Raw genomic sequence first — 19,317 nt, 5'->3', positions numbered from 1 at the left:
GAGCCCCCACCCCACATCCCAACCCCACCCCTAAGGGGACAGAGGCTCATCCAGCACCCCAGTCCTGGCACCTCCCCACCCCCAGGGGACACAGCCTTGTCTGTGCCACCCACTCCAGCTCAATGGCCCTGGCAGCCCCTCACCCACCACCCCAAAACCAGAGGACACAGAATGCTCTACCACTGTGTCCCTGGACCCCCATCCAGCCCCATGAGCCTTGCACCCCCTCCCCACACCCATGGGACAAGCACTGCCAAGAAACCCCCAAGCACTGCCCAGACCTGGGCCCCCAGCTAGCCCTCAAGCCCCAGCAACCCCTACTCTATAACCCACACCCTGTGGCCCTGGCAACCCTGAACTCAAGCCTTCATCCCCTGACTTCCCATCCCACACCCTGGGGAGCCCCAGCCCGTTCCCTGGACCTCTCTCCAGCCCCATAGCCCTGGCACTCCCCCACCCCCTCCCCACAGCTCTGCCCTGTGTCTCCCCGGACCCCCATCCAGCACCATTACTCTGGCACCCCCTCCCCACACCTAGGAGGCACAGCCCCATGACCCTGGTACCCCTCAACCCACATCTGCACTCCCTAACCTCCCATCCCACACCCAGGGGGCACAACATCCCCCATGCCCCCTGGACCCTCATCCATCCCTCCAGCCCTGGAACCCCCTCCCATCATTCAGGGGACACAGCCACACTTTTCAGGTACCCCTTAACCCCACACCCCATCTCCCTGTGCTCGAAGGAGCACAGCCCCTCCCCAGTCTCCCGATCCCGGAGCCCACCAGGCAGGGTGCCGTTGTTAGCAATAAAGGCTGCCATGTCCACGGGGCGCTGGTCAATGTGGAGGTGCCGCATGCACCCCACAAAGTGCCGGCTGCGGATCGGGAAACTCTCGGGCAGCGTTGGGACTCCCCCCAGCAGCAGTGGCCCCGTCAGGTCCAGTGACCTGCAGAGCCCACCATCACCTCAGGGACTCAAGAAACCCCCGAGGGACCCCACAACCCATGGGGACCCTGAGGGAGTCTCAAGGGACACCCATCCACCCCCCATCCCATGGGAGTCACAAGAGACCCCCAAAGAACACTCACTCACCCCGAAACCTATGGGGACCTGAGGGACCACCCAAAGGGTGTTCCCCCATGGGGAACTCAACAGACTCACAAGGGACTCCCCACTTCCCCCAGTGCCATGGGGACGCCAAGAGAACCCCCCAACCCCATGGGGACCTCCAGTGACTCCCCCATCCATACAGATCTGTGACCCCCAAGGGACCTTTCACCAGAGAAGACTCCAAAGGTACCACACTCATAGGGACCCCTCTATGGGTACCCCAAGGGACCCCACCCATGGGATCCCCAGGCCCCTCTCACTTCTTGCTGCCAGTCTGGGTGCCCTGGGCAGCACAGGAATAGTTGCCGAGACGGGGCCCGAAGCGCAGGGCCATGGCCGTGTCACAGTCGTCCACAGTCACCACAGCCACCTTCTGCTCTGAAGGGCCCTGTGGGACCCCTGAGCGCCCCACAACCGGCTGGGAGGCCCCATATTAGGCAGGGTGGCCCAAGACCCCCATCCTGCAGCCTCTGTCCCACTCCTCATCCTTCCACTGCCCTCTGATGCCTCAACCCTTACCAGGCTCCCATGTCCCTCCAGCCCACCAGCTGCCCACCCTTCAGATCCCCCAACACTCCCCTCCATCCCTTCAGCCCCCTTTAAACCCCTCAATGGTCCCCTTCATCCCCCCAAGCTTCCATCCCTTTGATCTCCTCTTCCTCCATCCCCCCATTCCAATTCCTCAGGGGTCCCCACAGGTGAGGAAAGTACATGGGGCTCCTCAGGGGGCCAATGGGTGAGGAAGTGAGTGAGGGTCCCTTGAGGTCCTCATGGATAGGGGCATCTCTTGACAGTCCCTTGGAGTTCCCCAAATCTCCTCTCTACTCTCCTCATCCCTCCAACACCCTCTTGCCCTCCCTCCACTCCTTTCTCTTCCTCCATTTCCCATCTCCCATCCCTTGGGACCCCCATGGGTGGGCACATCCCTTAGGGGTCCTTTAGGTGCCGCAAATCCCCTGCCCGATCCCCCCATCTCTCCATTCCCCCACCCTTCCCCTCCATCTTCCTTTTCTCTGTCTGTCCCAAACACTCCCCACCCACTGTGCCCCCCATGACCCCCATTCCCCCACCTTGTTGTAGTAGTGCAGCTGCACCCGGTGCCACTGCCCATCGCTGACTCCTCCTGGCACAAAGGGTGACACCGTGGTGGTGGTCTCACCTGTGGACACAGCGTCAGGGCAACACAGCCAGAGGCAAGGAGGGGTGGCAGTGCCAGGAATGGGATGTCCACGATGCAGTGCCAGGGATGCAGTGTTGGGGACATGATGCAGGGGTTGCAGTGCTAGCAAGGGAATGTCCAGGATGTAGTGCCAGGAATGCAGTGTCAGGGACGGGATGTTGGGGTTGCAGTGTTGGGCAGCACCAAGAATGGCAGGCCAGGGATGCAGTGAGGAATGCAGTGAGGAATGCAATGAGAGATGCAGTGCCAGGAATATGATGCCCAAGATGCAGTGCCAGGCAGTGCAAGGATGGGATCTCCGGGATGAAGTGAGGGATGCAGTGAAGAATACAGTGCCCACAAGGGTGTGAGGGTACGGGGCCAGGGTATGGCAGGGGCAGCACGTACCTGCTGAGAAGGTGAGCTGCAGCTGCTCGTCCACAATCTCCAGTGCCACGAAGTCATGCCGCTCATTGAAGCGCCCGTTATACAGCAAGAGCCCATCCCGCTCCTGTGTGGCAAACCTGGAGGACAAAAGTGCCAGCAGTGCCCCAATACCCCCCAATCCCACCATGCCTCCCTGGCACTCCCCAACACCCCCTGACCCTGCCGTGCCCTTGAGGCACATGCCTCATGCCCAACCCCCTGACCCCAACCCCATGTACCCACTGTGAGATGCTCGTATGCGTCAGCCCTGACCCCACAAGGCATCCCCACCCCACTGCCTCCCATGCCAAGGCGTCACCCACACCCTTTGCCCCCACCCTGTGCCCTCAGGGTGCCCATCACCCCACACCCAATCACCCCACAGCCGATATGATGCCAGTGGGGCACTAATCACCACCCATCCCACATGATGCTAATGGGGCATCCCCACACCATCTGATGCCCTTGTGACACCCACCATCCCACATCCCAAATGATGCCAATGGGGGCACCCACCCACCCGCCCAGTGCCCACAAGACACCCATCACCTCACACCCCATCACCTCATCTCACGCCAACGGGACAAACATCACCATCTACCCCACACTCCACGTGACACCCACAGGGGCACACATCACCCCCCATCTCCCCAAATTCCCCCAGGCTCACGTGAGGCTGAGGGTGAAGTGGAAGCGCTGGCGGAGGCCACGAAAGGTGAGGAAGGAGTGTGGGGGGAAGCTGCGGGTGCTCATGGTGCAGAAGGGCTTCTCATAGTGCCCAGGGGGACACTGACACCGGAATCCCCCCACCAGCAGGTTCAGGCAGGTGCCCCCATTCTGGCAGACCCCCGGGGTGCAGCGGCCCCCCCGGGCACTCAGCTCACAGTGCTCCCCTGTGTGATATCCAAACCCCAAAACTAGGGTAAGGAGTCCCATCTTCCCTCCACACATCCCCGTTAAACCCAGAGTGGTCCCCCTCAGGTGCTCAGCTTGCAGGGCTCCCCTGTGTGACACCCCAACAGCACCAGCATCCCAAAAATGGGGGAGGGGTGTCCTCTCTCCTCCCCACCCGCCAGTAACCCTCAAGTTCTCCCCCCAGGCACTCACTGTGTGACACCAAGCATCCTAATGTGACACCAAGCACCCTAAATGGGAGGTTGGGGATCCCTTCTCCCTCCCCATCCCCCAGTATCTTTATCCCCAGCTTTATCACCATGGTAACCACCTCCCATTACCATGGAAACCCAAAGACACCCCCTCCTCTCACATGCCCTCCCCCACCTGGCTGGCACCCCCCACCAGGAGATCCCCTGAGCTGAAGTCCCAGAGCAGGGGTAGGGGGTATAGCCCCAGTGCCACCAGTCTACCGGCGGAGGGAGGAAGAGGAGCTGGATGAGGAAAGATGAGGATGGACACTACGAGGAAGGGCCGGCCAGTGACTAACCAGTGAAGTCTTCGTGGCACTCGCAGGTGTATCCACCCTCACGGCTCCGGCACCGCCCGTTGTTGCCGCAGGGGCTGGAGTAGCAGAGGTCGATCTCGGTCTCGCAGTAGTCGCCGGTGAAGCCAGGCGGGCAGCGGCAGCGCAGGCCCGTGACAGGGTGGATGGGGCGAAAAAGGATGGTGTCGGAGGCGAGGAAGGGCGCGGAGCTGTCGAACTGCAGGACAGAGACGCAGCGCATGTAGTTCTCGCAGGGCTCGCGCAGACACACGTTGTCATCAAAGGGCAGGACTCGCTGGGCCGTGGTAGCCGCCAGGAGCGATCGGTTAAGGTACAGCCGCTCCTGCAGCTCCTCCGACGAGAAGAACCGCGATGAGCCCGGCACCGCCGCCGGCAGCAGTGCCGAGAGGCTGACATTGAGGATCCGGGCCGGCCCCACGTCTGTGTCCGTCTGGATGTTGAAGAGGATGACGCGGTGGCGGGGGGTGGCCAGGACAGCAGCCACCCCCTCCAGGAAGCGGCTGAGTAGGGGGGACAAGAAGCGTTCCTGGGACATGTCGGCCAAACGCAGGGTGATGCTGTTGCTGAGCATCTCATCTGTGATCACCGTCACCCGCAGCGTGCACTGCGCTGTTGCACTGTAAACGCCATCTGGGGACAAAGGGGGGACACAGGAGGGGGTCAGTGAGAGCAACGGACAATTCTGGGAAAGGGTGGTGGGATGGGAATAGTGCTAGATACGGGACAACCAACAGAATCAGCTGCTGTTGGACGGGGATATGCTATGGGGGCTTGACCCGCTTAGCCACCATAGAATGGGGACAGCACTGGCCATGAAACACCTGGCCCATGTAGCCACTGTGGAATGGCAACAATACTGGCTATGAGGTGCCCATCCCACTTGACCAGCATGGAACGGATACAGTCAGCTGGGGACAGTGCAGGGTATGGGGAACCTTTCCTGCTCAGCCACCAAGGAATGGATACTGTGATGGTTATAAGGTTGGTGCTAGTTATGGGGCTGGTACTGTTTTTGGGGTGCCCATCCCACCTACCACAGGGTAGCAACAGCGGGATGGGGATGGTGTTGGCAATGGGGCTGGAACTGGCTACAAGGCTCTTGTCCCACCTGGCCACTACTGAATTGGGACAGCACTGGTTATGGGGCTGGTGCTGGTTGTGGGTGCCCATTCCACTTGGCAACCATTGAATGGGGACAGTGTGGGTCATGGGGTGCCCATCCTCCCTGGACACTGTGGGGTGCGACATCTAAATGGGGCTGGTGGTTGGTTATGGGGTTGGGGCTGGTTATGGAGCTGGAGCTGTTTCTGGGGCTGGGGCTGGTATGGGGATGGTGCTGGTTAAGGGACTGGTGCTGGCTATGGGGTTGTTGTTGGTTGTGGGGCTTGTGCTGGTTGTGGGGCTGGGGGAGCGAAATCTCTGCTAAGCACTGTGGCACCCACCTTTCTCTTCTTTGTCCTCCCCCTGGCTGAGGGCAGAGGGATGCAGGACAGATGGGGAGCAGGCAGACAGATGGATGAAGGGAACATGGGGACAGGTGGGGGGTTAAGCAGGCAGAAGGAAGTGCCACAGGGGGTGGCAGGGGCCAGGGCTGCCCAGTGGCCTGTGGCCAGTGACTGGTAGCCAGTGGCTGGCGGGGGGGTAAGGTTACCATGGCTGCAGCTGCGAGGGCCCAGCTATGGCTGGACCTTTTGTTTCCCTTCTGCCTGCCCCCGTGCTTGGGGGGGACAGGGGGGACTCCCTGCCCCCACCCTTTGTGCCCTGGGCCCCCTGCTTTGTGTGGCCAGTGCAGGGACCCCTGCCAGGGGAAGCTGTGGGGAGATGGGGGCCATGTGGCTGAGGACAATGGACATCAGGCATGGCCTGTGACCCAGTTTCCCCCTGACCTGGGGGTGACTAAGGAGGTGTTCCCCCACCTTGGGGTGACCCCCATCCCCCAGAAGCACCTCCTGGACACCCCACCACCCAAATGGTGCTGACAATTGATGGCACAACCCCCCTCACAACCCCCCACACTGGGTTTGGGGACCTCTCAGTGGAGGCCAGGTTGCCCCCCTGAATACACACACCAGGCCTTGTGTCTCCTGCACTGAATTCATTCAAGTGGAGTCCCCTGGAAACACAAACACGGCAGTGCCAGGACTCCCCCAATACTGTACTGCACCCTGAGCCTTCCCAGATTCACCCATCACACCCCCATAACAAGCCCCCAAGGGTACCAGGACCCTGCTGGCCCACACCAGCCTCTGCTCCCCCAAGAAATGCACTGGGCCCTGGTCCACCCTGCTCACTAACAAACAGAGAAGTGCCAGGACCACCTCTGGACAAGCCCAGGGGGGTGGGAAAAGCAAAGGGTGTGCTAGGGACCCGACAGCCTCTAGCTTGGATGTCTGGGGTGTGAGGGTGGCACAGCATCCCATTATTCCCCCCTCCCCTCGATCTGGAGGTTGGAGACAGCCAAAGCAGGGTAATGAGACCCCATAACACCTTGCCTCCATGCAAATAGAGGTCTCTATACCCACCAACTTCACTCCCCCTGCAAGGTCCCCTCCATGTGTGGGGGTCTTACCAGAGACAGACACCCTCATGATGGCCTCAAGTGGGCGGTTGTTGTCCAGGGCCGGGCTGAGGCGCAGGTCCCCACTGTGTGGGTCCAGCAGCACGAGGTTGAGCTCATTGCCCTGCTCAAAAGCATAAGTGAGGTGGTCAGAGACGTCAGGGTCATGGGCAGGGATGCGGCCAATGACGCCCCCAGGGAAGCTGCCGGAGCGGTTGGTGATGTAGTTGTTAAAGAGGATCTCGAAGTTCTTGAGCTGGGGGCTGTTGTCGTTGGTGTCACGCAGGCGCACATGGATGGTGGCCCGACTCACCAGTGGTGCTGAGGTCGCCTGGACCACCATGATGTATTCAGCCTTGGTTTCATAGTCCAGGTCAGCCAGGGCAGTGAGCTCTCCAGAGAAGATATCCAGTTGGAAGACCTCGGGGATGTTGCCCTCCACGATCTGGTACATGATCTGGGCATTGGTGCCCTCATCGGGGTCGGTGGCAGTGATTCGGGCCACCACCAGCCCAATGGGGCTGTTCTCCTCCACAAAGATGTCAAACTCGTCCCGCTCGAACACAGGTGGGTTGTCATTGACATCCAAAACTGTCACCTGGATCTCCACTGGTGTCCGCCGGGCTGGAACCCCCTTATCCACGGCGAATGCCCGCAGGGAATACAGCGGCACATTCTCCCGGTCCAGACGGCGCAAGGTGCGGACAATGCCCGAGGTAGACTCAATGATGAAGTCGCCATCACCATCATCACCCCCTTGGAAGGTGTAGAAGACCCTCCCATTGAGCCCGGAGTCACGGTCAGTTGCGGAGACCTGGAGGACACTGGTGAAGGTGGGGACATCCTCGTAGATGGATCCCTGGTAGGAATGACGGAGAAACTGGGGTGCATTGTCATTGACATCACTCACCAGGATCTCCAGGTAAGTTGTGTCAGATTTCTGCGGGATACCATTGTCCCGCGCTGTGATGGCCAAGGTGTAGGACACCTGGTCCTCATAGTCCAGCTCCATCTGGGTGGTGACAGCACCAGTATCAGCAGCAATGCTGAACTGGGGTATGCTGTCCTCCATCAGGTAGGTGATGTGGGCGTTCTCCCCCGTGTCCTCGTCTGTGGCACTGATGACCACCACTGTTGTGCCCACTGGCCGATCCTCATTGATGCTGATGGTGTAGTGGGAGCTCTGGAAGACGGGGCGGTGGGTGTTAGCATCGGTGACATTGACAACCACCTGGGCAGTGTCCTGGCGGGTGCCATCAGAGGCAGCAATGGTGAGCAGGTACTGCCGCTCCAGCTTGTAGTCCAGGGGCAGGGCAAGGGAGATGAGCCCACCACCGCTCTGGCTGGTGATGGAGAACCGGTTGCGGGTGTTGCCACTGGAGATCTGGTATGTGATGACACTGTAAGCATCACGGTCAACAGCAGAGACAGTCAGGACACTGGTGCCCACTGCTGCGTCCTCGTTCAGGCGGGCACCATACTCCCGCTGGGTGAACTCAGGGCTGTTGTCATTGACATCCAGGATGGTGACACTGACGCTGGCCGTGGAGGCCATTGGTGGGGTGCCATGGTCCTGCGCCTCCACCCCAAAACTGTAGAAGTCAACTACCTCCCGGTCCAGCTCAGAGGCCACCACAATCCACCCGGTGCTGTTGTTGATGGCAAAGGGGAAGCCAGTGCCAGTCTCCAGCAGGGTGTAAACTAACCGGCTGTTGTCACCTGAATCAGCATCAATGGCTTGTACATGGATGACGGAGTAGCCCACGGGGACATTCTCCAGCACTGTGGCCTGGAAGGGTGTGCTGACAAAGATGGGTGCATTGTCATTGACATCCAACACCTGGATGGTAACCAAACCGCTGATGTTGGAGAGAGGTGGGCGGCCCCCATCCTGCGCCCGGATCCGCAGGGTGAACTCCTTGGTGACCTCGTAGTCCAGAGGGGTAACGACATCCAGTGTGCCTGTCTGCGCATCAATGTAGAAGTGCCCACGGGTGTTGCCGCTGACAATGCTATAGTGCACCAGTGCATTGCTGCCTTTGTCACGGTCGGTGGCCATCACCTGCAGAACTGCCACATTGGGCACCACGTCCTCAGGGACCTGTGCCACGTAACGTCGCTCACTGAACTGCGGTGCATTGTCATTGTCATCCTCCACAGCGATGCGGACAGTGGCTGTGGCACTCCGGGGACCTGGATCCTGGCCCTGGTCTGTGGCCTCCACCAACAGCTCAAAGGCATCCACTACTTCCCGGTCCACAGGGCCAAGGGTGCGGATGACACCTGAGCGGGAATCGATCTCAAAGACCTTGTTGGCGTCACCAGCATTGAGGAGGCGGTAGAGGATGTTGGCATTGGGACCAGCGTCGCCATCGGTGGCCCGCACTGTCAGTACCTCATAGCCCACCTCCAGATTCTCTCGCACACTCTCCCGGTATTCTGGTTGCTCAAAGGCTGGGTCGTGGTCATTGGTGTCGCTCACTGTCACCGTCAGTGTGGCCATGGCACTGCGCCGGGGTGTCCCATGGTCCACTGCTGTCACGCGGAACACATGAGTGCTCTTGCTCTCGCGGTCCAGTGGTGCAGCGGTGCTGATGGCACCAGTGACAGGGTCCACGGTGAAGAGGTCATCGGAGCGGCTGTCGAAGAGTGCAGCCATAGAGTAGTGCAGCCGGCCTGCCTCGCCCTCATCAGGGTCGTGCGCTGTCACCTGTGTCACTGGTGTGCCTGCTGGCCGGTTCTCCTCCACTGTGGCCTGGTAGCTGGAGGGCTGGAACTGCGGTGCTGTGTTGGGGCTGCGGCAGGGACGGCGGTGAGGTATGAGGGGCCTGGAGACCGCTGTGGTCTGCAACTCCACAACATCCCCAGTGCTTATTGTATCCCCAGTGCCACTGGTCTCACTGGGGATATTGGTGTTCCCAGCATGTCCTGTGTCCACAGTGTTTCTGGTGTTGCTGGGGACTTTCCCAGTCTCCCCATTATGTTCAGTATCTCTGGTGCTCCCAGTATCCCTGGGGACTTTCCTAGTGCTGCCAGCATCTCTGGAGACTCTCCCAGTCTCCCCAGTGAGTTGAGAATTCCTCGTGCCCCTGGGGACTGGAGTGCTCCCAGTGCCCCAAACACCCCCAGTGCTCAGCATGTTCCCAGTGCTCCCAGTGTCCTCCATGGGGATGTTGGTGTCCCCATTGTGTCCAGTATTCCCAGTGCTCCTGGTGCCCCTGAGGACATGAGTGCTTCCAGTGTCTCCAGTTCCTCCAGTAACCCCGGTGCCTCCACTATCCCGGATGCTTCCAGCACCCCTGGTGCTTCCAACGCCCCCAGTGCCTCCAGGCTTCCAGGCGTCTCCAGCATGCAAGGTGCCTCCAGTGTCTCCGGTAACCCTGGAGCCGCCGATACCTGTGAACCCCCTAATGCCACCGCCGCTGTCCCCACTGGAAGAGCCGGTGCCTGGTGCAGTCACATCGTTGCCGCCCACGGCCGGTGCCGGCCCAGCGCTGTCGCCGCTGTTCCCGGTGCTCGGCGGGGACCACGCACCACTGCTGGAGCCGGCGCCTGGTGCAGTCCCATCGCTGCCGCCCGCGGCTGGTGCGGGCCCAGAGCTGTCGCCGCTGTCCCCGGTGCTCGGCGGAGGCCACGCGCCGCCGCTGATCCCGGTGCCGCCGCGGAGCTGGAGTGGCGCCGGTAGCGTGCTGGACGGACGGGTACGGGTGCTGCTGCCGATGCCGGTGGCGATGGCGGTGGCGGCTCCCGGTGCGGGCAGCGGCAGCAGCAGCAACAGCGGCAGCAGCCGGAGTGCGGCCCGGCGGGTGGGCGGAGGGCCCATGGCCGCTGCCCCCCGGTGCCCCCGGTGCCGGTGCCGGTGCCCGCAGCGACCCGCTCCGCCGCCTGCACCCCGCCCTCGCCCGCGCGCGCCCGCAGGGGCGGAGCCGCCAATTCACCGGCCCGGCCGCTCTTAAAGGAGCCGCCGCCCCCGGTACTCGCCAGCGGCACCCGCAACCGCACCGGCAGCGCGGGGGCAGCGAGCGCGCACTGCGCGCAGGTTGCGCACACTCGTGTGAGGGGCACATGTGCGCCCTGCGCGCACATTCGTACACACACAGATGTGAAGGGCCTTGCACGCACCTGTGCATTGCAGGCAGACGTGTTGCACGCGCAGGGAACACGCACGTCGCACACGCAGGGCACACAAGCCCCAACAGATCACATATGACATGGGAACCATGTATGTGACACACATAGCACATGTGAAACACACACGGAGCATACACATGTGAGACAGAGCACGTGTGTGACACAGCACAGAGATCATGTGTGGCACACACAGCACGTGTGACACACGTCCCCCAAGACCCCCGTGTCATCACCGCCGGCTGTGACTCCACACATGGAAGTCCGTCTCCCCGCACTCCGTGCCACATATTCCCCCCGCGATCCCCGGGCTCGTCCCACCGCACCAGTACCGGGAGCAATAGAACAGACTGGGAGCGACTGGACCACGCTGAGAGGGACTGGGGATGCTGGGGGTCACTAGGACAAACTGGGACAGACAGGGGATGTCGGGGGCGCTGGAACAGACTGGGAGGGACTGGAGAAGCTAGACGGGGACGGATCCCCGCGGTCTGTGGTTGCTGCTCCCCCCCCGCCGCCCAAGCCGGCGCCGGTCGCGTGGGTGCAGGCAGGCGGCGCGGAGTCGCCTCCCCACGCCGGCGGAACGGGTCCGACGGGTACCGGGGAGGGGCTCCCGAGCGCCGGGGCGGCGCTTGGAGCGCCGGAACCCCCCCGCCTCCGCCGGGGGCTCCGGTGACTCACTGGGCCGCTCCCCGCCGGTTCCACCCGACACCCGAGGCCTGCCGGGGGTTTCCCACGCAGCCAGGCCTCCCTGCATGGCGATGGAAGGGGGTAACCCTCCCGTGTATCACCCCGCCCCGGAGCGGGGGGCGAGCAGCAGAGCAGCTGGGGCTGAGGCTGGGGGCCCTCGGCCCCACTTAGCATCACAAAGGGGCTTTGTCTGTCGCTTTGTGTAGGGCTGGCAGGAGGGGAAAGGGGAGGAGGGAGGTGCCGGGAGGAAGGATGGTGTGCAACGGAGACACCTCCCCGGGCTGGAACCCCCCAAGAACACAGCTCAGCAGCTCTTGCCTTTATTTTGGATGGAGGAGGGACATGTTACATGGGCACGCGGGTCCACAGCACCACTCAGCATGAGGGGGACACTTGAGGGATCCCGGCCCAACTCAGCAGGGTAAGGTGGACACACAGGGAGAGGGGCAGCGCCCTGAGAGTGGCAGTTCTTTGTGGAACAGGGAGGACAGATGGTGACTCCCCTCTGAGGCAAAGACGATGATGAAGGGCACAGCCCAGCAATAGAGGTGAGATGACTTGGGAGGCCCTCAAAGTCCTTGGGGTGCAGGGGGACACCCTCAGACCTCCATGTTCTTCATCTGCTCCTCCAGCACCTGGTCACGTCCCCCCGCTGCCTTCTTCTTGCCCCCTCCTTCCTGCTGCTTCTTCTGCTTCTTAGAGAGTTCCTGCTCAATGGGTGCCGGCTTGACGAATGGAATCAGCTCCCGCAGGTCTGGGGAAACAAGGGACCACTGTCACCCCCCCACCAAGGACCAGGGAATGGGGAGGGCACGGGGGGATGTTACCTGGAGGCATGAAGTTTTGGAGCTTCTCAGGGATGCGGATGCCCTCAGGAGTCTGGTGGTTCTCCAGGATGGCGCAGATGGTGCGGGTGGTAGCACACATGGTGGCATTCAGCATGTGCACAAACTCTACCTGTGGCAGGGGACACCTGTGACATGGGGAAAGCAAAGGAACACAGGAAGAACTCCCCTATGCCCACTAGCCTCACCTTGTCCATCATCTTCTTGGTCTGGCCATAGCGGATGCGCAGGCGCCGGGCCTGGTAGTCAGTGCAGTTGGAACAGGAGACAAGCTCGCGGAAGGCGCCAGAGCCAGGGAACCAAGCCTCCAGATCCAGTTTTTTGCTGGCTGCATGGTTCAGGGAGCCTGGAGGGGGAACAGTGCTGAGTGGGCGGTCCCACTGCCATCCTGAATTTGCCTGTCCTGGGCAGAGTGTAGGGTGAAGCCTCCAAAGTCACTCCCGAGCTTGGTGCTGAACCAACATGGATTTCTGCTCTGCCATAGTGATGTGGGGTTACCTCTCAGCCATAGAAATGTGGAGTACCTGCTTGGCCACAGGGTCAACAAGCCACAAGCTGCTTGGTCATGGGGACATGGGGGTTTGGGAGTCCTGCCTGGACATGGGGATGGGGAACTCCTACTCAGCCACAGGACACTGGGTTCCTGCTGTGCCATGGGGATATGGGGGTCCTGCTTACTCACAGGAATGTGGGGGCCTCTCTCAGCTTTGTGGATGTGAGATTCCCACTCAGCTATAGGAACACAGGGCTCTTTCTCAGCCACATGGACATGGGCTTCCCACTTGACTATGTGGAGGTAGGACTATGCCATGGGGATCTGGGATTCCTGCTTGGACACAGGAATGAAGGATTTCTGCTCAGCCATGGGGATGTGGGGTTCTCGCGCTGCCAATGGATAAAGGGGTCCTACTCAGCCACAGAGAGCTTTTAAACCAGATCTTTTTCCTGTGAGCATTTCCAGGAGGAGTTGGGGACAACCATCACAGGAGTGTTCACACCCGCTCCCACGGACCCAGAGCAAGGCTGAGGGTTCCACGGAAAACAAAATGTCCCCTTCCCTTCCTCTGTCTCAGGCTGGGTACAGCAATGAGCCAGGGACAAAAAACTGCCATGCAAGAAGCAGGTCAGGACCCCCCCTCAACCTCCCATGACACAGGAACCCCTACCCGAGACAATGTTGACGATGTGGTAGGGAATCCCGAGGGACTGGTAGAATTCCTCAGCTGTGGCCATCATCTCCTCAAATATTTCCCAGGATTTGTTGTCATGGGGGGAGGAGTAGACAAACTGCTCAATCTGCAGGAGAAGGAATTCCACAGTGACACCAGGTATAGCTCTAATTCCCACAGGAACTCCACGGTGACACCAGGTACAGTCTGAATTCCAACTGGAACCCTACAGTGACACCCAGTACACCCTAAAACCTGCAGTGACACTGGGTATAGCCGAAGTTCCCATCAGAACCCCACAGTGACACCAGGTACACCCTGAATTCCCACTGGAACCCCACAGTGACATGGGGTATACACCCCAGCTTCCTGCTGGAACACCATGGTGACAATGGGTACACCCTGAATTCCTGCTGAGTACGCTGCAGTGGCACCAGATACACCATGAATTTCCACCGGAACCCCACAGCAACCCTCAGTACACCCCAAATTCCTCCCAGGACTGCTCCTTCACCTTCTCAAACTGGTGGACACGGAAGATGCCGCGAGTGTCCCGGCCATGGGATCCCACTTCCTGGCGGAAGCAGGTGCTGAGCCCTGCGTACTTGAGGGGCAGGTCCTCAGGCCGCAGCCACTCGTCACGGTGCAGGGCGGCAATAGGCTGCTCTGACGTGGCAATCAGGTACTTCTCATCGATGGAACTGTCCTCCGCTCGCTCGCTGCCCTTCCCAATCACCTGCAGGGGACATGAACCAGCAACCCTCTTCTAGCTGCTCCTGAACCTCCAGGGACCAGCAGGGAGGTTTTCCAGGGCCAGATGGTTTGGGAATTCATCACGAGGGGAAGTTTCTTGGTCGTTCAAAGGGGCTGATGGCAGGGACGAGTCACCTGTATCACCCGTGGAGATGGACTCCAGAGATGAGCCACCTCCTTGTCACGTCATCACCATCACAAGCCACCTCCTTGTCACCTATGTCACCCATGGAGATGGCCCCCAGAGCATGTCACCTCCTTGTCATTGCACTGCCATCATGTGTCACCTGTGCAAATGGACCCCAAGATGAGCCACCTCCTTGTCACCTCATCACCATCATGTGGCACCCATTAACATGGACCAGAGAGATAAGCTACATCCCTGTTACCACATCACCAATGGAGACAGACTCTGCAGACCAGCCATCTGCTTGTCACCTCATGGCCATCACAGTGTGTCACCCATGGAGATGGACGCAAGATGAGCCACCTCCTTGTTACTGCAGTATCACCATGAAGTGTTTCCCACCGAGGTGGACCCCCACGACCAGCCATCTCCCTGTCACATCATCACCATCACAACGTGGAGATGGATCCCAAGGAGAGAGGAAGGAACCACTGCTACCATTGCTGTCACCACCACTAGCTTGCTAGGGCGGAGGAGATCCCACTGCCTCCAGCACCACAGCCCCATGAGGGTGCTTGCTTCCAAGTCCCAAATCTGGAGCAATCCCTTACCTTGTAAAGCTCCTCATCAAACTGGCTGAGCTGGGCCACCTCCTGCATCACCTCCTTGCGCATGAAGAAGGGGGTGTACACCGGGGTGTACCCCCGGGCACGGAGGCTCTGCAGCGCGTACTGGATCAGCGCCTGCTCCAGGAACACCAGCGGGCCCTGGGAACAAGGGTCACACTGCCTGACACCACACACACACTCTGCTGGGCCACCCCTCCTTGTTCAGAGGGCCCAGGATGCCTCTGGAGGCTCCCATCATCAATCCCAGGGAAGGAGAACCCAAGGCCCCTGTCCCTCCACATTCCTCTCTGAACCCGATCATTCTGGGGTCACAGCTCTCACCTTAAGGAAGTAGCCACGGCTGCCAGCCACCACGGCGCCCTTTTCCCCCTCATAGCCATCCACCATCACCACCAGATCCACATGAGAATACTTCTTCCTGCAGCTGCAGTCACCCCACACCCGCTCCACCTTGTTGTCCACATCCTGCAGGAATCCGGAGAAAAGACGAGCAGGAGCCTATCACCTCCTCAGTGCCCTGGAACGCTGTGACACCAGTCCCTAAACCACACTGGGCCCTCTTTGAGGGCTCAAACTCCAGCCTGTAGCTTATTGTGTGGCCACTTGGCAACAAGCCCGGCCCAGTTGTGCTCCTCCTGGGAAAATATTCCCGCGGGATGAATGGAGGCAACAGAGGGAGACCCCGTCCTCACCGCAGTAAGCGCCTTTCCCATGAATTCCCCCAACAATGGTGTGCTCAGTGTTGTCTGAGTTGCTCTTTGTCTGATCCCGGTGGGAAATGCTGGCTTGTCATGCAGATTTCCCTCACCCGCCCACCCAAGACAGGCTTGGGGGATCCCCCGCTGGGAGCCCCCTGCTTCCCACTGTGAGCTTCCTGGCCCCTCTGACCCAGCCCCACCTCCCTTCCCGTGTCCCACCTCATCGTTGCTAATGGGCACAGAGGGGTGGAGGAGGTTCCCAATCTCCCGGAGGCTCTCAAAGCGTTCAGCCTCCAGCCGCAGACGCTCAGAGTCGCACTCCAGGATGGCCTCATCAATGAGCAGCCGAACTTTCTTTATCTGGGATACCTGGAGACACTGCAGAGAGACCTCAGGATGAGGTGGGGGAGAGAGAAGACCACTCAGAAGAGGGGCCTGCTCATCTAGCACAGAAAATCTTGGGCCCAGCATGGTGAATTCTAGACCCACCACATATTCTGGAATGAGTCCCTGGGCTGGACACACTCAAGAACAGCTGAAAGGATAGTGGGGTGACAAGCTGGGCTCTGGGAGGCCTGAGCTGCTCCCATGGCAGCCAGCATTGCATTCATTAACCAGGATGACTAACAAACTGGGATGGAAGCAGGCAGGGAGGGACACACTGAGGACACAGAAGGACTGAGGCCACTCGAATTCGCAGGGATGAGCCTTTGACTGACAGAGTGATCCTGGGGAGACCAAGGACACTGAGGAAGAGTCAGTTATTGCTGGTGTGGGACTGAGAGATAAAGAATCCTCCCAGCTGGGGCATTAGGCAGTCCCCCCTCATTTGGTGGGCACTTCAGGCCACCAATCTGGGCAATTCCAGGCAAAGCTCTGGACAAACTGTAGGCACAGTGGAGGGAGCTGGGGTCTCACTCACCCCCAGGATATCAGCCGTGAGTTCATCCAGGTTCTGTGCACTCTCTGGTACAGATTCATCCGTCCCTACTGGCTCCTTTTTCTGCAGCAAGAGGAAAAAGGAACGCCAGGTGAGTTAAAGAGAAAAATTCCAGCATCCCTCAGTGACACAAGGGAGAGACTGGAGGGCTGGGAGAAGGAGAGATGTCACCAGTTGGTGATGTCCCACCATACAGTGACCCAGGGCACTCATGCCCCACCTTCATCTTGTCCCCAATGGTTTTGCTGCACAGGTTCTTCAGCTTGTTCAGGTTGTCGGCACGAAACCTGCCTGGAAAGGAAGGCAGGGGCTGTCACCTGAGAGAAGGCTGAATGAGAGAAAGGCTGGGGCCCCTATCTGGTACAGAAAGGTGATATGGAGCTCCCATGGGAACAGCAGTGGGGATAGCAGTTCCAGGAATACCCCAGGCACCAGCCCCTGGGGTTTTTGGGAGGACAGAGGTTGAACATGTGGAGCAGAGCCACAAAGAGTAGGGATGTCACTGGAAAACACCTGGAGTGACATTGCACTGGGACATCCATGCCAGGCTGGAAACCCCCATGATGTGCTGGAACCATGCTGGGATGGGACACCCCCAACTCTAAGATGAGAACCCTAAACTGGGATTCCCCGTGCTGGGCTGGGACCCCCACACTGGGATAGGACCTCCACACTGGGACCCCCATGGAGTCCCCCACACTGCAGTGAAAGTCCCATGCCAGGCTGGGAACAATGTACTGGAATGGCATCCCTGTCCCATGCTAGGACCCCCCACATTGGGCTGTGAGCCCCATGCTTGACTGGGAACCCCACCTGCCAAAACAGGAACCCCTCGACCAGGATGGGACTTCCCACATCAGCATAGGATCTCCATACTTCACTTGGACCCCTCCAGTGCTAGGACAGGACCCTCATGCTGGGCTGGAACCCCCACACCAGGATGAGATCCCCCTGACGCTGCACTGGAACGCCCATGCCAGGATTGCACCCCTCCCTCCACAGGCTTGGAGCCCCCCATGCTGGGACCTCCCTGTTAGGATGGGACCCCCACACTATGCTGGGACCCCACATTGTGATGAGACACCTCCCTCAGCAGGATGGGATTGCTAAGGACTGAGCAGACCCTGGGATCTGCGGCCACAGTGACGAGATTCAGGGGGTGTTGGATGAGGGGCAGCATGGATGCTCACCCTTCATGATCCCAGGGCTGGGAAGGGCAGAGCCCAGGACCCGGGGAAGCTCAAACTAGGGACACCTCCGCTCAAACTAGGGACACACTAGAACTCGCCACTCTAATCAGCGGGAGGGATCAGTCCCCAGGGGATCCAGAGCCAGGGAACACCAACAGGACACAGCACGGCACAGCGCGGGCTCCACGCACCGGCGCCGCGGGATTGCATCAGCCAGCGCGACCCGCCAGCCTGTCTCACCCTGCAGCCACCCGCCATTCTCCAGCACCGCCGTCCTGGGGACACAGAGCCCGCGGGAAGGGGGCTGGGAAGCAGCTGATCCCTTGGACATCTAGGTGAACGCATTAAAGGGGAGCCCTAAGCGCCGCTTTCATCCCGCAGCAGTGGAATGCCGGGGTGACCTGGGAACAGCGGGGTTTGGGGGCACCCACTCCTCCCGCCGCCCTCCAATTCCTCTCCACATGCGGCCCGCACTGACGGAGCTCATCCCGCTGCCCCACATCCCACCGGGAGCCACGAGGAGGTGGTTCCTCCACGTGTGGGTGGAGATGGGACCCTTCGGGTGTGGTGTACCCCAAATCTGGGGTTGGCGCTCTCTAGGATCCCCCCCGCCCAGCTGGATCCTGCGGCAATGCAGGGAGCGGATCTCTGGGGATCGCAATGGGACGGGATCCATGTCCGGGCTAAGGGGAACCTGGGAGGAGGGAAGGCGGGTCTAGTGGGAGAACTTCTCCCACCTCAGTCCCTGGGATTAGGGACAAGGGGATCCACCCAGGGACAAGCCCTCGGTCTCTGCTGTGATTTACCCAGAGAATCAAGTCCCAGACGGCAATGATCCACTGAGGTGATCCCCGAGGGTTGGGGAAGAATCAACAAACTGCGGAGGGTGGGAAAGACCCCCCCACTAAAGGTCACCCCATCTCATCGAGGAGGTTCGGGGACCAGTGTGGGGGCCGCTTCCAGGTCCTGGGGAGGGAGGGACAGACACCCCTAGGGGATCCCCCATCCCCGAGGAGGGGCGATGGTGGGGGAGGTCCTGTCACCTGCGGGGCGGTCACCGGGCTGACGGGGTTGGGGGGAAAGGCACCGGGAGGGGGGGACATGCCCGCGTGTGATAAGGGGGTCCCCCAACCCGGGGGCTCCCTCCCCTCACCCACCCACCCCCACGTACACCTCCGCCAGGCGCCGTCCGCTCGCACCAGCGCATCCACCAGCGCGGGGTCCTTGAAGCGCTTGCGCTGCATGTCGCGCACCATGGCGGGGTCTCCGCCCTTGTCGGCGCGGAACAGGTCCAGGTCCAGCACCATGACGGGCGATGGCGGCGGCGGCGGCACCAGGAACACCGGCGGGGACAGCTGCTCCGCGCGCGTGCGCGGAAGGGGCGCGGCCGCGGCGGTGCGGGCGGGGCGCAGCAGCGCCCCTTGGAAGAGG

The 19,317-nt window shown here is 60.7% G+C and overlaps 2 protein-coding genes across 10 annotated transcripts in view; both read right to left on the bottom strand.

Moving 5' to 3' along the window:
* The window catches only part of CELSR2 (cadherin EGF LAG seven-pass G-type receptor 2), a 30,992-nt gene extending 20,396 nt beyond the window's left edge, over positions 1–10,596 (bottom strand). For 8 of the 9 annotated variants that reach the window (XR_005627615.1, XM_039710892.1, XM_039710894.1 and 5 more), the window contains exons 1-7: positions 6,730–10,596; positions 4,143–4,790; positions 3,369–3,591; positions 2,681–2,796; positions 2,184–2,272; positions 1,374–1,531; positions 786–949 (exon numbers count right to left, since the gene is read on the bottom strand). Coding sequence is in view for 8 of the 9 variants with exons in the window: in XM_039710892.1 (XP_039566826.1) it covers positions 786–949; positions 1,374–1,531; positions 2,184–2,272; positions 2,681–2,796; positions 3,369–3,591; positions 4,143–4,790; positions 6,730–10,540 (5,209 nt within the window). In the remaining variant the exon portion in view is untranslated. The remainder of the gene's footprint in view (positions 1–785; positions 950–1,373; positions 1,532–2,183; positions 2,273–2,680; positions 2,797–3,368; positions 3,592–4,142; positions 4,791–6,729) is intronic. The other variant, XM_039710896.1, reaches the window with a different exon arrangement.
* A 1,243-nt stretch (positions 10,597–11,839) lies between these two features.
* Positions 11,840–19,272, bottom strand: SARS1 (seryl-tRNA synthetase 1). Its single transcript, XM_039710891.1, has 11 exons — positions 19,058–19,272; positions 16,917–16,987; positions 16,679–16,759; positions 15,976–16,134; positions 15,380–15,523; positions 15,041–15,196; positions 14,064–14,285; positions 13,547–13,676; positions 12,569–12,726; positions 12,363–12,492; positions 11,840–12,289 (listed from the first exon to the last, which is right to left on the bottom strand). The coding sequence occupies exons 1-11, from the start codon at positions 19,191–19,193 to the stop codon at positions 12,135–12,137; spliced, it is 1,542 nt and encodes a 513-aa protein (XP_039566825.1). The 5' UTR covers positions 19,194–19,272; the 3' UTR covers positions 11,840–12,134.
* Positions 19,273–19,317: the final 45 nt, after the last annotated feature.

Source organism: Passer montanus, unplaced genomic scaffold (assembly GCF_014805655.1).
Source record: "Passer montanus isolate IOZ18808 unplaced genomic scaffold, ASM1480565v1 scaffold237, whole genome shotgun sequence".
NCBI classification, from domain to species: domain Eukaryota; kingdom Metazoa; phylum Chordata; class Aves; order Passeriformes; family Passeridae; genus Passer; species Passer montanus.
The sequence above is the reverse complement of the archived record's forward strand: the minus strand, read 5'-3'. Positions and strand labels throughout refer to the sequence as shown.